Genomic DNA, 17,821 nt, shown 5'->3' with positions numbered 1-17,821 from the left:
GACTAAGACTCAATTACACCTTTTAGCATGTGTTTTATATGAGATGTCATATTTCACCATCTTTTATTTCACTTTCAAGGTCATTCCTAATGAGCGCTTCAAGTTACACGTTAGTCAATGACCTCTAACAGTAGTGAAATAGTTCTGAAAAAGCAACCTCAGAACCAGTGACCTAACATACCCCAAAATACCTTTAAAAAAATTCATAGAGAAAGCCTATAGTCTTGGTAAATGTTAAGAGATAGTGACAACCACTTGGCCTATCCCTACACACTGCTGTGTTACACACTGACAATGAACATAACTACACATTGCATTTATTGCCAAGTACCTCATACACACTTTTACTCCAATTCCCAACAAGCTTGGGGATACTGTGCACACATTTTATTTCATTCACCTCTAGGAACACAACTATTCCCTACAGTGAAACATAGCTAAAACTTAAAGTATAACAATACTACCATGAAATTTAAGGCATGAAATGGAAAATACACGCAAGCACCCAAACCACAGGGCAATCCTTTCATTGAAACAAAACATCTTCATTCAGAGAAATATATCTTATACTTGCACTATGCACAGAAAATTCCAGATTCCTAATACAGAAAAGTCTATATTTTACACCTCGCTTCAAAAATGGTACTTCTATCCAAAAAATTCCTTATTGTATCAGAAATGTAAGTCAAACAGAAATACGAATATGCAACATCAACTAAACGACTTTCCAGCCTTTATTAGCTGGTTAGCTCACTGTAACCCTATCTGGCTTATGAGAGCTCAAAGACTCAGAAGAGGTAGTACAATTAACAGCCAGCGAGATAAACACTAGCAGCACCATTCAACAGCTTCATGTCCTTAGTTCATTACACATTTTTACAGCAAGAGGCAGAACCAATAAATAACTCCATTAAAATCCCATTAGCTCTGATCAATGAGTGAGGAAGATAATATAAGAACAAAGCTAAATGCAATGTGTTAGTGAAGGAGAAACAGGATAATTTTCTTCAGGACTGAGGTAAAAATTGACCTAAATTTTAAGTAGTCTTCCACGTTGTCTGCAGCAAAAGAAAGACAGGGAAACGTAAACACAACAGAAATAACAAAACATTTGTTCACATGATTTAGTACTTGATTAACCAGTCTCCACAGGGAAGGAACAAAGCATCTCCACCACACAGCACTGAAGATTGCTTAATTTCTGCACTTCCTTAGGAAAAGCCTGCTGCTAAAATAAAATGTGCTCAGTCTATTCAAGATACTTTATGTAATTGCAGGTAAGAATTCATTCTTTCCATTTCTCAAGATTCCGATTTTCAGTCTAAATACAATAACTTACTTTTAAACAGTTACACACTCCACATCTATACTTACCATTAATTACTGCCTTTCTAACAACTCTTGGAAACACCAAGCAACTTCAATCAAATTTAAAAGCAACTAGACTTTAAAAGAGATTTTTAAACCCCTACCTATTTCATGAAACTAAGCAGAACTATAAATAATGACCCTCATGAGACAAGGCTGGCAGAACACACCATGGCGCGCACACGCGCACACACCCCCCCCCCAACTAGCTACTGCATATACTCTCCCTGATGGAAGCATCAAAGGTTGTGGTGAAGAGATTAGGGCACAAGGTTTGTTTCTGTAGGAAGCTTATGGAATCTTTTTTCCTTCCCTCCCATGTAGTCATCAGACAAAGTGGAGACTGGAAAATCATTCAATGCACACCAAATCTTTACCTTAAATGTAAGAAAACTACACTATTAAAAAGGAAGCACTGGGTTCAAAAAGAAGTCTGGAAAAAACTCTCTCTCTAAGCAAGATGCCACTGCTTTAAACTGACTGGATTAGAAAGACAGAAATCCAACGTAAAGAGACAAGACAAGAGAAACCCACCACATACCTTCAGGTGACAGAAGGCAGTCCTGCGCCATAAAACACCGGCTGATGTGAAAGCATCCAACAGGTTTCATATAAACGAACACAAACCATGTTCATAAAGCATAAAGTGTGTTCACCTCAAAATTCTAGCTTTCAAAGGGCACTACATGAATTCTAAAACTAAGAGAGTGATATACTTACACTGCAACCCAACTTGCAGCCTTGTAAATATGAACTGCTACCTACATGGCTTAAACTATTAGTTTGATAACCATAAATCAAATATAAAACATAGCACCATGGCTTCAATTTAAGTGACTTCTTTTAGTTTAATAGGTCTGAATATTTCAAGTGACTTTCCCTCCATGTTTTTTCAGAAATTCTGTAGTGCTGCTTTCATAATGAATCTAAACGCTGCATGAGCTGAACCTCACATTTATAAATATTTTTTAAAAAGATTGAGCTTCCCAATATAACATCTTACTTTCATTACGTGGTCTTTCTGATAAGTTGAAACCAAACATATGGATTATAAAAGAAATCAAGAACAGCTCACTTATGTAGATGATACCATGAAAATATTCATAAAAGAAAACAGACTTAGAATTAATATTGGACTATAAAAAAGAAACTGAACAATATATGCTTTAAAGATACTTTAACTAAGCTTAGAAGCAGCTCAGTGTTGCCAAAGTATCTTCAGTAAGTTGCAGCCACCTAACAATGGCACAGCTTCTAAAGTCATATATGATACATAGAAATGATGAAAATGAAACAAAAGGCAAAGCAGTACAGTAGACATTAATTTCAGTGTCAGGAAAATGCTAGTAAAATCATGGATTACAAAAAAACCCCAAGAACAACAATGACAACGGACAGGCTTAAAGGCACGATTACAAACACATTACTTCAACATGATCCTACCCCCTTACAATGGAGTTTATCCACCAAACAACAAAAGTCTTGGTGAGGTCAACCAGAGTTTTAACTGTAACACCGCTCCATTGCTTCTGACTGACCCCATTCACACTAGAAGGGAAAACACCACCTGTATCCTTCTCAACTCTCAGGATCTGAACATAAGTCACCAAAAACCTAAGCACCTTTCAAGTTCCTGGCAGGAGAGCAGGTTTCTGCAGCCACCTAGACCAAAGAGCCTGCTCCCACCTTTTCCCCCCCAACACCCTGTTAGGTTTGTAGGGCACCTCATAGCAGATGCTCTAGAGCATGATCATGCCACTTCCGAAAAATAAATATCAATGCTACTATGACCACACCCCACTGAACTGGCTGCAGATCTGGCTTCCCGAGTGCAGCAAGGGAAACTCGCAGGCCATGCCCACAGCACCACGTAGCTGGCCCACAGTACCCGGTTCCTGCAAGGAGTGCTCAGGGAAGAGTGGGAAGTGGGCATTAGGCCACAGACTCAATTCTTATCTCATTCAACATATTTTTACTCTCATTCTAACTCTGTTCTGTCTTGAGATTTATGGGGCAATCGTTGCAAGGGCAAGTGGAAGACACCAAGCTTGTTACTGACAAGGTTGGAATCAAACCAGGAAGCCCGCATCAGCCTGCAGATCAGCTTCCCACTTTGATCACAGCTACACACTCCACCTGCTTAGGAAGGCAACAACTACACACGCTCATCCTTCCCCTACTTAAAACAGAGGAAGAGTCAGCTGAGATATGCTGACTGAAAAGACACAGCACAGATCACTGACCCTTCTGTAGGCAGATAGGAACTGCCTCCCAACAACTTTGGAAAATCAAAGCAGTAGCCTGAAGGGGGGGAAAAAAAAAAGGGCTTTCTTCTTTGCCTTCTGTACCCACAGCAAGGTGCATTCAGACACAGCCTGAAGGAATATCAGCTATCGAAAAGTGATGGAATAAATAGAAGAAAACAACAGGGGAAAGAAGAGGAAAAACATCAAAGGAAACTGCAGCCAGCAGCTGGGAGGAGAGATTAAATCCCTTGTTAAAACCCCATGTTTTACAGGGCTTGCTAAAACATACATAAAGGGGAATTTCTGGTATTATATCCACCTGTCTATCACATTTTTCAGCCTTCAGGGCAAATAGTATTTTGCTTTAAGCCTCTTAAGTCCGTATATTACATTACTTGGGTATTGTTATTTACAAAGTGCACTATGTGCACCTACTGCTTCACAGACAATTGAAGTGACAGCTCAGGCCTTAAATAAGATGCAACATTTAATGAGAGGCACAGCAGCTCACTATGACAGTAAACAAAAAGAAACTGTATTAAAAACATGCATCAAAACAGTGAAAGAGGAGACATAATGTGCTTGCAAATTATTAGTTACTATTTTTAAATCAAAGAACTGTGATCTAAGGATAAAGAGTAGATAACTTTGGATGAAGATAAAAAAAAATCTGGGTTCTTTACCAAATTCAAGCACCAACAATCAACGTACTCTTTGACAAAGTGATGAAGCCTTACCTAAGTTCAAGGAAAACGCTAGCATTTCCTCTTGTAAGACTCGAAAAGGCTGTTTTAGTAGCATAAATCCCTCAGAGTCTCAGGTACTTTCTGCACCAGACCCATAGTCTGACCCACAGAGTATTTCTTTGAGCTATGCTATCTTGACTGAAACAAAAAAAAGACAGTACAGAATTACCTGACAACCTAGTGAGAATGAGCCAACTCATAACTACCCTTCACTAGGAAAATGTGAAAACATAGCTGTCTGAATTTTTCCTGTTTCCTGTTCAATGAGATTTTATTTGTAATTTTTTTTTTGTTACACTACACAATGGCTAAAAATCAAAATCTCTGTCCCATCATATTTGCAAGTAAGTCCAAATCAACCTTTAACTTTCTTGCTAATGAACTGAGTTTACTCAGTTGCTTGCTGCATTCAGACACGTACATTTATGGAGCCATTTTTCCCCCCCAATTCTCTCCATTTTTCAACATCTTTGAACAGACACTAGAATTAATCCTTGTTTCAGCTTAGTCTCACCAATGATGCATCCTAAGGCCATGCCACTTCCTTCACCTAAACGATACTGACTGCTTCTTCTGCTGAAGATTGCATTCGCCCTCTCACCTCCTCAGAGACAAATAGGTACTCAGGTTCAAACTGTTTTCAAGGATAATCCAACCTATTTTTCTGGAGCTGCTGCCCTCAACTTACATGATTTTATATATCTATCTATCTATCTATCTATATATATATATATATAAAAGGCATATGCTATCTTTTCTTCCCAACTGTTAAAGATACTGGACAGCACTAAGACAAAAACTCTGAAAACAATGGATGAACCTCAAAGAAACCATTTGGAGTGGCCACTCCCATTATTGGTAAAAGCTTGAAAACCAGCTGGGACATCTGAAAGTTAACATGGCACCACAGGCCACCAGAGAAGTGAATGAAAAGCAAACCTAATGCAGCATGATTACTCAAAGCAGTAAGCAAATGTAGTGCTACATGCTGAACTAGCTGCCAGCAGTAGTAATGCCAGCTTGTAAATCCTGCTAAGAAGGAATTACAGTAATTAGGGATTGTAGTCATGAGCTACTATAGCAAGTCATCACAGGACAACAGGGGTGAAGCCTATGTAAGCAGATAAAACACAGCTTGCTTACCGTGTTCACGGAAAAGATGTGGTCATAAGCAACATCAAGATTTTTTAGTTTATCCATTGTATCTGCATAGCTCTTACTAAACAAAAACAGCAAATGAAAGAATATATTTCAAATTATAATCCCCAAAGTCCAACAAGTTGCTTGGTTTTGCAAGGGGGTGGAGGACAAGGAATTATGTGGCTTCACTGTATCCACAATGGCAATGCCATTAAAGGAGGACAATGAAAAATACAACCCTCTAACCACAAGATAAATCAAAAGAAGGGATATTGCAGTGGTGGCAGTTGGGTTGCTATACTATCTGATAAACAACATAACTGGCAACCTCAGGACATACGCTAAAAGCATATGCTAAGAGCAAGGCTGCCTTCAAAGCAGAAACCTGACAGCAATTTGTCTTTTACCGGCACCACCTACTTTGAATACTGAAGTTCTTATTAAACCTGAAATTACCACGGCCTTCACTAATGTAAGGTTAACATGGGCAGCAATGAAGGTAAAGTAAAACCTTAACTACAGCCTAAACAGAGTGCAGTTGACCATGGAACTGTAATGCACATAAAATACAATACCATGAGGTGCATTCCTCCTAAGACCCTAACTGTATGAAGTGGTTTGAACCTATTGTACAAATCAGTTTAATCCCACAGAGCCAAACAGCAGGATTTTCATTCAATATCTATTACTCCTCATGCCTTTGTTCTTCTGAATCGTGACTGCTGAATCCAAGAGGTTAACAGCTCAAATTCAGCATTTGAGAATGCTTGAAAGCACCAATTAATTTTTCTTATCTGTTAATATGTTATCTCCTCCATCCATTACAAATGGAAAATGTAATAAACATGCTAGTAGTACACTATTTGAAAACCTTTCAGGATAGTTTTGTTCCCGAATCCTCCCATCTGAACTTAATATTTTCATAGTTAAGGTTCACAGTCAATAAGAATTAATTCAATCCTCATTTAGCAGTAGACTCCTGAGCTTCAGACACTATAGATCAGTCATTCCTAGGAACATAGCAATGCCACAAAGGATGAATGGGACTTCATGAGCATCAACCCTACAAGCAGCAAAAAAGCAAAGAGCAAAAGATTCTTAAAAGAATTTTTCCCTCTATTTAAGTATTTTTGAGCTTTACACCAACTAAAGAGAACAAAAATGCCAAGAAGAAACAGCTGCAAAAATAGCACAAAACAGTTTCTACATACTCTGAAATACTTTTCAAACTTTTCCAGATCTTAGCAAATAACTGTGTCAAATTTCCTAAGTTTGCAGACAAAATCATTTGTGATTATCTAACACAATTGGAATATATGTTAAAATTCTATTTGCGTTCATCTAAAAGATCATAATATTTGACTACATAAGCTTAAAGACGTTCAATGTCACAAAATATTTTCCCAAATCTAGCAAAAGCTCAAGGCAATTCTTTCAGGAAGACTGTAACGAATGACCTGTTCTCAAATGCTTGTCGCCCTGCAAGCAAGCACAGCACAGGATATGGGTGAGCTGGTATATGTAACAAGATAGAAGGAAAATAAGTAAGATGCTCCATAGAGGAGAGAACTCAATGTAAATTAATAACAGATGTATATAGCTATGTAAATACTTAAAATTAAGAGAGGCTCTGAAGATTCACTGTGGTACAAAGCATTTAAAAGGGCACAACAGCCAGTCAAACCATCAGCACTACTGATTAACAACTGTACACTGAAAAAAACGTTAAGTCTCATACATTCAAATGGGTGTCTTATACATTCAAATCCAGTCTTTTCTTCAAATATAAAGTGGTAACTCTAAAAACAATTCTTAAAAATCAGTTAAATCCAAGAAAGAGATCAGAACAAACACACAGAAATCTTCTCTCTACTAAACTTTAACCAATGCAATGGACTGAAACTATGATGCTGAATGTTCAGCTCCTTACTCCCTTGGGCACTTTACGATCAAATGTGACAGGCAGTAAAATCCCTAAATCTCATGGATCCTTTTTTTTTTTCTGAAAGACTTGGGCTCCTTACTGCCTTTACAAAATCAGGCCTTAACTCTTCAAGCCTACATGATGCTATATTGATTAATATTGGGGAAAAGGGGGGCTGAACAATCACAGTCAATCTCATCACCTCGTGACATGCTGTGAATGTAATAAATTGTACATTTATTTAAAGAACTTCACATCCTACACATAAAGCAGCAACTCCCTGCTGGCTTTGGACTGGGTAATTATGTTGTAACAAGGACTAGGTTTCAATTGTAACAAAGAAATGACAAGGAAAACAGACCTACTAAGCTAGCCGGACTTTTCAGTATGTCTTATCTGCAAGTCAAGAGAGGCAGATATAACATGCTTGGGAATATCTGACTTAGCTTTAGCTTAGTTGACTCCAACCAAGAAAGCAGCTTCTACGGTGACTGTAAAAATGCCACCAGGAGCCTCAATTTTTATTTTAAAGCAAATACAAGCAGCTTGTACTGGCTTGTTACACCTACAGTCATCAAAATGAGCAAGATCATATTTATTTAAGGTTGTGGAGCGATCAAAGGTTGCATGAAAGTGCGACTGCAGAGCACGCACACATTAAGGCAGCCTAAATACCAGTACAACAAATCAAGGTGCAGATACAATTCCTTAGGACACACTGAGGTGATTGAACAGCTCATTCCTCAACATAAGAGATCGCCTTCACTGTGCAACTTGACACTACTACAACACGTAACAGAAATTATTCTATAATTTTTGCAATAGAACAGATCATGAATAAAAGGTGAGATGGCAAGTTAAAAAGACAAAAAATAGTAATGAAAAAAAAATACAAATTACATGGGATCAAATACCTTATTGTCCTGCACTCCTCATACCCATAAACCTCAGAGGTATACAACTACACTATGGTGCATAAGTGTACTAATTCCTGGAAAACTGCCAGGAATACTAACAGCCTCAGCTCCAATTCATGAACACAGTACATACATTCACTAACATTTAAGCAGTATTTGTCTAAAACAATTTGTATTTAAATGTTAGGTAAAAATATTTTAAAACGCCATGGGATCAAATACTCTTATTTAGGGACACAAAACAGCACACACTTAACTGCCTGCCTGGATAAGAACTCAGGAACTCATTCAGCCTTCCACCTGGCCACTCATGTATGGCCAGCAGGCATCGCGGAGCCGAGCTACCAGATGGCACGTATCTACAATGGTGGACAACAAAAAGAAACGTGAATAGAGACTGGTACAAAGGGGAATACAAAACACTGCAGAGAGACATCCGTTTACACAAAGGAACTTCAGCACAGCAAGAGGCAGTGAGTAAATTCATCTGGTTCTATGAAGGACAACTCCTATGGGGTCACAAACACACAAAACACCTCTAGTGGAAGGGAAAACCCTCTCCTGCAACAAACCCACACCTATATTCCCGTGGTCTTAGCAGCCCATATTGCAGCTATCAGATCACCAATGGCTTCCCCAAAGCTCTTTATCCTCTTCCTCGCCTCCTCCTGCTCAAAGTAAGGTGTGAAATATGGAAGAAAGCTCAGGCTCATAAATTCAGTTATAACTTCACCTTGGAGAGGCTGCCATATGCATCATAGTGGTTTGTAAAAGCTCTGACCTGAAGGAAAAAAGCACGCGAACCAGACAAATTAAATTTAATTTTATTATGGAAATGAAAGTAATAACAGAAGTGACAGCAGGGTGGATGATAAGCTCACTTAGCAGGGGGATCAAATAAAGTGATGACATGTCATTATGACCTCAGGGGTTAAAGATGCAATTTTCCATCTGGCTGCATCTGGCTATTCCACATAAACGTTGACACCACCTGCCGAGGTTTACTACAAGCTGCTTCCTGTATAGGTCTTTGTCTAGCTTGTGTTACCCAGGATATCATTTACTTTTCCCACTTCTCTGGTAAGTTTTGCTGAGCAACAAGCTCCCTTCCTTCAAAGTCTAAAGAAAAGTTAAAAGGATTTTATGTGCCACTTTACATAATAGATCAAATTATTAATAGTAACTTCACAAGCAGCTTCAAGAGAGATAGCAGAAAGCAGGTAAAACTAGCTTTAAGATTGCAAACAGGAAGATGGAATTTTAGCTACACTTGCTAATATATTGCATCCTCTAAGACTTCTATTATAGGAATCTACTTTTATCTTAGTAACAAGTACCTGAATGAAACCATTTTCCTGAAAAAAATAATCCTTAAAGAGCCATCTTGTACTCACCAATGCCAACTGACTGTTAGCCACCCACATGTGTTGTACTCAGCAGCTTATTAATTTCCAATTCCAGATATTTTGTGCTTAAAATGAATAATTTTTTGCCAGCCCAGTGACACATTCACTTATTCATCTACCTTAGCCACAGCTAACCTATGATCTCAAACCAAACTTGCAATCAGCTATTGACACACTGTAGGTGATAAGGTTTTTATTTCCACATTGACTATTTAAAAGCTGGTACCTACCAGTGGTGTTCCTCTCCTGAAAGTTTAATCTCAAACAGGACTGAATATTTACTACCTCTTAATACAACCTTTACATTTTTGGCTGTGCCAAACTTGCTTCCCTAAACCCACAGCTGCCAGACTTTTCTCTGCCAGTACAGGTGAGCTAAAAAAGCTTGCTTCCAGCTGTTTCAAAGCATCCATATTGTTCACTAAAAGAAACCCTACAGTCTGTTTAAACAAAGAGGCCCCAACCTCTGCTAAGATTTGGTTACATAGCAGGGCAAGAGGAGGGGGGAAGAAAACACAACTCTCCTCAGACTTTTGAGAGCACCCTGAGCAATGAAAACAAAGGAGAATAGAGACAAAGAAAGTTAATGAAGCTTGCATGGAGCAAAGAATAGCTAAGAAACAAAACACAGAAATCATCCATATTGATCAGACATGCAAATAACTTCATTGAAAGACCACCACAAAAATACTTATAAATAATTTCTCCCAGAACTGTTTCACCACAAAGGCAGTTACCAGAGCAATGTCCTAACAGTCTTCCCTGGGAATGGAAGGAGTGCCACCCTCCTCTCCAGATGCCTTACTCACCTTGGGGAGCTGGGAACCCTTGTCCTTAACAGTAAAGTCACCACCCATTTCTACATCTGTTAAGGTGTTTTCTGAATGACAGTGGGCTTTGTTGTTCCCTCCAAAACAAGGGAAAAAACAAAGTGCTTTTGTTCACTTTGCACATGCTTAACTTCGAGCACATGCTTCACTGCTAAACTGAACAGGAATGACTTAAGCATATGCTTAAATGCTTTCCCGATTCAGACCCTAAAAATAAGAATGGTTTTTGCAGTTCCTCTCTCTCTTGTTCTCCTAATGACAGGGAACTATTGTGCCATGTCATTATGACATTAAGATAGCTTAATTGCCCACTTTCCAGAAGCTGTCAGTTCTGCTTAACTGATACATAATGTATGTGTCTGGGAGTAAATGTGTTAATACATCAGTCACTTGCACCTACCACACATTTCCCTCTGTTGTATTTAAAGAAAACCTTGGTTTTGATGACTGACTTACTAGACATTATATTCATTGACATGGGCAGCAGTGATATAACTGTCTTATGACTCATTTCTTTGTGAAAGATGCATGAAATAACTTTCTCTTTCTTAATTTAGTGCACTTTTTCAACTCAACTTCAATCTGAACACAGATTTCCCCATACTTACATGTAAGGCGAGGCCAAAAAAAGATCTCCTCAAAAATGACAGCGTAAAATGAACTGGTTGTTCCTGTAACTAATCAGGATTCATCAAAACGTTCGGAAACACCTGCTTTAGAATATTTTGTGCAGTTACCTACAGGAACATACTGAAAGCATACAGAGCTAAACAAATAACAATGTGTACAGCATGCAATAGGAAGCCATGAACTAAAGGCCTTTAATTCTCTGAGAAATACTGGTAAAGTCACACCTAAATACACAGCCCATGCAGGCTGGCTCAATCCATTTTCATACTCCCTTCTCTGATCTTGATTATTACAAGTTCCCTCTGTAACCTCTAACTGCTTCTTGTGTCTTGTACACTTAAGAAGCTACTTCTTCTCCCAGTCTCTCATTACCTTGTGAACTGGAACACAAAAGACTATTTTTAACCACTGTTCTATGAGCCTGTAGGTTGCTATTTTAACAAATATGACAATGGCATTTTTGGTTTATATCAGTAACGTTTGCCTTTTCAGAGAAATATTACTTGCAATTCATACATGTACTTTTGTGGGCCTTCAGAGAAGGCTGTGAAGACACAAGGGGAGGGGGAAAAACAAAAGCTGTACGAAAAATATAATAAATGTGACAAGAACAATATAAAGCTTAGTCAGATTTGAACATGCAGCTTGCTTTGTTAATTTAATCCATCTCTCACTGATTTCCTACTAATACTTTTGGTTTTAAACCATTAAAGCAGAGTGATACTTCTAATTAGTTCCAACACTCTAGTAAAGCTGAGCTGACTACATTGAAAGGACAGAGGTGAGACACAGAAGTGCTCAAGTGTAGGGGACCTTTTCTGGAAGTGTCAGAGTCACTGTTTCCTCTCAAGTGAAGTGGAAGCCAAAGCACACTGCCAGGGGAGCAGTGAGCTGGCAAGCAACTACAGGGGCAGTAGTACACAGTATACAGATCTGTCACACTTACTCTAGTGTTAATAATCAATTGGTACAACTGCTACAGCCCATAAATCAACTGCTTCATGCAGATGTAAATGGCCAGAATTGAAAGTTGTCAATTTTATTGGAAATTATAAATTCAATCCTGAACTAGGAGCTGTTTCCAACTTCTTTTTTTCCCCTGATGTTACATTAGTGCTATAGAAACATCATTCTTCCTGAGAAAGATCACGATGGAACTAAAATTCCCAAGAAGTTGTTTTTCCCCACTAACCAATAACATATTAATAAAAAAGCACATTTTTATTTAAAATGCAGTTCTCTCTTCCTTCTCCAATAATGTCACTACATTAAAAAAAAAGCACTAAATATCTTTACTTATGCACTACAAATAGCCGGATAGACAAGGTTACTAAACGAAAAAGACTGATCACATTTCCATGTGAAACAGCATTACTTTTGATTTTACTGATACCTGCATAGATGGTGTACGCCAAAACTATTTACCACATCAATGACTACTTAAGAACTTACTTGGTTTTTTGAATCCAGATGCAATAGTCAGTAATGTAGAGGTCATTAAGGATGTAGGCAGGTTCGCTCTCCATAAAAATCTTGTGAATGTCCAGCAGACACTTCAAAACTGCAGCTTTTCCTGGAAACAATTTTTATTTCTGTAATTCACTAGAAATCATATGAGATTATCTTTACCATCTTCTCACCTTTGAGGCTTTAACAACCATGCAATCTGCAGCCAATTTCTAACTCTAAGTTGATTCATAGTCTCGGAACAGCAGTAATACAACGCTACCCCTCAATATCCACATCGATGTGGAGCCCCTGAATTCAGTAGGAATCTCTCTGCAAGACTAAAGCCTCAAAGGCATGGCCATGCGTGTAATTTTTTACAGCTGAAGAAGTGTGTCCCCCCCCCGCCCAGATTTCCCACTTCTGAGCTGTGCCAGCCCAAACTTCAGCAGAGTCATGCAGTGCACCATATAAAAGAAATAAATGAAGCAAGCTGAAAGTAACTCGCGAACAACAAAAAATTATGTCCCATCATTTATCTGAAGAAAATGAAAACGTAATTCCCTGTATGTCTACACAAATATCTGTGTTGGAAAATTATAAGGCTGGGAACACAGCCCACAGCAGGGTCGAGCACACAGGAGCAATAGCCTAAGACACTGTAAGCAACACCATCGCCTAACACCTAGCCACTGCCTTCCATTAAGCAGAACTTTTCCTGCTTCTGTTAGCTACAGAATAATTTGGCAAATTGAACCTCCAGAAAGAAAAACTCCTTTCAGGCTCAAGGCGTCACTTGACATACAGTGGATACATGTAGTAGAAGATTAAAAACTTGAATGTTTTCTCATCCCACAACCAGAAATCCTTCTATAATCAGTCTAATTTTCTTCATATGCAACCATTGATTATGAAGAAGAGATCTGATTAATGTAACCTCCAACTGCTAGAATCCCCTCCCTTAGTTTTCTGATAGAAGTTGCTAAAGGGTTAAGTGCTGAACACTAAAAAAAATTTTTCACTGTTTAATAGGGTAGGGGGAAAAAACCCATTCAAATGAAAACAACCACTACTGCAAATGGAATCTAATAACCCTCTCTTGAGAGGCTGGCTCCTCCTCGGCTATGAAACCTGAACAGGGATGAAATTACATTTTATAGATTTTAAAAAAAAAAAAAAAAGAACGAAAACAAAAAGATCAGAACGCCCCCTGCTGTTCAAGCACAAAATCTGTTCGTTTGTTTTCTAGTAAATCCCTGCTGAAAAAATATAGACAGTTAAAAGATGTGGAAAATGGCAATAAGGAGAAAGAACATGACAGTAAAAACTCATGGCAAACAGAAACAAAAAACCACTGCTTTGAAAGAGAAACTGAAGAAAATTCAGGAAAGCAAATATGAGGACCCAAATATCATAGAATTAGAAAACAGTTTAGGTTGGAATGGACTTTAAAGATCATACCGTTCCAATCCCCCTGCCACAGACAGGGACACCACCTTCCACTGGATCGGGTTGCTCAAAGCCCCATCCCATCTGGCCTTGAACGCCTCTAGGGATGGGGTATCCATGACTTCCCTGGGCAACCTGGGCCACGCCTCACCACCCTCACAGTAAAAAACTTCTTCCTAATATCTTATCTCAATCTTCTCTCTTTCAGCTTTAAACCATGACTCCTCATCCTATCACTGCACTCTCAGATAAAGAGCCTTTCTCCACCTTTCCTGCAGGCCCCCTTTAATCACTGAAAGGTCTCTCCAGAGCCTTCTCATCTCCAGTCTGAACAATCCCAAGCCTCTAAGCCTGTCCTCATATGGGAGGTGCTCCATCCCTCAGATCACCTTTGAGAGCTCCTCTGAACTTGCTCCAACAGATCAATGTCTTTCCTGTGCTGATGAATCCAGAATTGAATGCAGGACTCCAAGGGAGATCTCATGAGATCAGAACAGAGGGGCAGAACCCCTATGCCCAGGCGAACGTACGAAGCACAGATAAGTGTCAAACCTCTGCATTCAGAACATGCTGCCTACACACACACCTTATAAGCAAGAAATATACCTTCAAAACTTCATTCAACTCCTTACCACAGGAATAGAAAACACCAGCTGAAGAGCAAACAGTATTTAAGCCTCAACAAAGGATATTCCATAACATACAGATGATTCTTGGCCTATTTCTGTGAAATTCCACACCGCAGGTTACCTCTGGCTACCTATCTCACTTCTCATAGACACCTGGCGTTAACTTTCAGGCTGTGGTTATGTATTCGGTAGTATTACTATTTACACTGGCTTAAGTACCCTTCGTTGCAATCCCTTGCCTTTCTCTTTTCCACAGCTCTTTGTGACATGCCAGTGCCAGCACCTCTGAAACTACAGAGCAGGCTGGATCAGAGAACTGATGAAGCCAAAGGATGAACGGGCTACGGGTTGTCTATAAAAGCACACCTACAATGTACTTGTTTGAGACGTCTTAATGCTTCTGTAGTCCTAAAATCATAATTTTTAAAAATTCACTGTATATATATATATAAAGCTGTGGAATAGAAGATGAAGACACGCTAAGGATAACCGATTTCATCATCTTCCCATAGCTTAAAAAGGCCAGCACTTTTAAGTTCAAGGGTGAAGAAATAAAAATGTTTATACAGAAAAACAGAAATAAATGCTCAAAAGCAGGTACAAGAAACTGAAAAACCTCAGGAAAATAGAAATTATTTAAGTCAGGTTTTGCATATCTTCTGCGCAGAGTTAGAGCTCTGCGTTATCCTGATCAATACATATGCTGCTTTGTGTACGCATCCTCTTCCCCAATCATTCAAAATAACTTAGTATACTTAAAAATACAAATATTCCAGTTTCTGTAACAGAAATATTTGATCTGCTAATCTATTAAAATTTAAGATGTAGAACTTCAAAGTACATGACCTAGGAGAGACTCTAAAGCCCTCTATTTTTTGGCATGAAGATCTGTGTTAGAGGTAAAGTGTAGTAACTCTCTTGAAACTGGGATATATTACAATATGGGGCATGAAATCTAAGTAATAACCCATTGTTTTTGTGAGACAAAGGTGGTTTTCTTTTCCCGACAGTAAAAATCACTGCACTGCCGCTGGGGAGAGGATCAGTTGCAACTTCATAAGTAAAGCAGCAGAGAGGCTGAGCAGACAAGGCCAAAGTCAGAGTGCATGTTTGCAGATCACTGGATTCTTCCAGAGTTCATTGCTGTGACACCTGGTAGACAACAGCCCACAGCTTTAATTCTACAGTTTCAGAAATCCAGTCCTCTTTCAGATACAGCTTAACCCCAGCTCTCTATCTGCCATTCGATATAATAACCTACTCATTTTACACCATCACGAAATTCCACCAGTTTTCATAATTAATATTAAGAAGCAAAGGAAATAATAATCCAATCATTCTATTTTATTGTTTTTCCTGTAGACTTCTGTGTTTTTCCACATGCTCAAGGAGGAAAATTCATTGAAAATGATAAACTTTACCATATAATTAAAAAGAGAGAAGAACAGCATTCTTAAAAACAGGAAAAGAATTTTTACGGACTGTTAAATGAAAATGTCCTGGTAACAAATTACCCAGCCGGACAACAGCACTACCTGGTTTTAATGGGTAATTGTATAATCCTAAATCTATTAGTGTTAACTCTGTATGGAAAGCAGCAAAGCATATTTTATGTCACAGAAAAGAGCACAAATGAGTTCTCTTTGTTATTAGCTCATAGACACTAACTTCCAAAACAGTATTATGGAATCGTAACTCAGTGTCAGCAAATACCAATAGAGCTTCCTACAGGTCTACTGAACAGAAAAAAAGCTTCATATTTTCACATGAAAAACACGTCTGATCAATTTTTTTGTTAGTCAGCTCTCAAATGAAGTACGTACATTTTGTTGGAAATTGTAGCTGGATATACCACTGCATTTCACTCCTTTTTTAATCCTATCCAAAGAACAGATAAATAGACTAGATAACTATGTGGCATTTTAAACAGTTTTCCTGAAGTATTTTAAGTATTCTAGATTACTAAGGCAGCATATGAAAAAAAATCTGCTAAAGACCTCAACATTTATCAGCTTAATGCATTCTTCTTAAAATTAACACTTTGGCAGGAAGTGTTTAATTTAATTCAAAATAAAAAGTCTTTCAACCACAAGCACAGATCCTTAATAGCTTAATAATGCAGTATCCTGTACCTTGGAAGTGATCCACCAACATTGCACTAATATTTTTCAAGTTAAGTCACAGAACTTGAGGCATAACAATTCCATTCCATAGAATTCTTTACCATTTTTAGCAAATTTGTTTCAAACGCTTCTTATTGTTATTATCAAAACATTGTATTATACAAACACTGTACTTCACTGTTCCAGCCTCCACTACCAGTATCCTGAAGGAAACCTCAAGTCAGGCTGAGGTCAATTCAAAGTGCTCTTTAAGTTAAGCACCGGTCCTTTCGCATCTACACGAAAAGGAATAGTTCTGAACTACAGACAGAATTAAATAGAACCACAGGTAGTATTTAATTCATTATCTGTTACCTGACAGTCATTTTTACCTATGTTCATCACACATACATTGCAATACAGTGCCAAACTGCTGAGGAATCACATCCAGTAAACAAAGATGGTTACAAAGTAAGTAGTAAACAAAAAGTAGTTAATACTATTTATAAATACTGTGCTTTGCACACTGCATAGTTTAAGTATTTTGTAAAAACAGAAATTCCTCAAAAGCACAGCTCAACTTCCACTGAAGTTTAAAGATTTTGACTGAAAATATGCCTTGGCAGTAAAAGTATTACCTACATATCTACCTAAGAATACACAGATGCACATTCCCCTCCCCTCCCTTCTGATTATTTGCCAGTATTAGTCATTTTGTGTCTTTCCCAATTCTTTGGTAGTTGACAACTTAAACAGCACTTTTCACTCTATGCCATCACCTAATAGTAAATACTAATTTGATACACGAACCTCAGAACTTGAAAAAGTTAACAATAATCACCATTACTTTTATCACTACACTAACTTGCCAACGCCTTTCCCAAGAGATTTGTGTCCACATGAAGGAAGTAATACATCTGTGTCTGCTTCCTAGGCAGCACCCGGAGATGACTGTGGCTCACACAAGGTAGTGCCCTCTTCTCCACTA

At 38.3% G+C, this 17,821-nt stretch overlaps 1 protein-coding gene across 1 annotated transcript in view; it reads right to left on the bottom strand.

Moving 5' to 3' along the window:
• The window catches only part of SHQ1 (SHQ1, H/ACA ribonucleoprotein assembly factor), a 53,199-nt gene that overhangs the window by 10,848 nt on the left and 24,530 nt on the right, over window positions 1-17,821 (bottom strand). The window contains exon 11 of the mRNA XM_054076820.1: window positions 12,660-12,780. Coding sequence (XP_053932795.1) covers window positions 12,660-12,780 — 121 coding nt within the window. The remainder of the gene's footprint in view (window positions 1-12,659; window positions 12,781-17,821) is intronic.

This window comes from Cuculus canorus, chromosome 11 (genome assembly GCF_017976375.1).
Source record: "Cuculus canorus isolate bCucCan1 chromosome 11, bCucCan1.pri, whole genome shotgun sequence".
Taxonomy (NCBI): domain Eukaryota; kingdom Metazoa; phylum Chordata; class Aves; order Cuculiformes; family Cuculidae; genus Cuculus; species Cuculus canorus.
The sequence above is the reverse complement of the archived record's forward strand: the minus strand, read 5'-3'. Positions and strand labels throughout refer to the sequence as shown.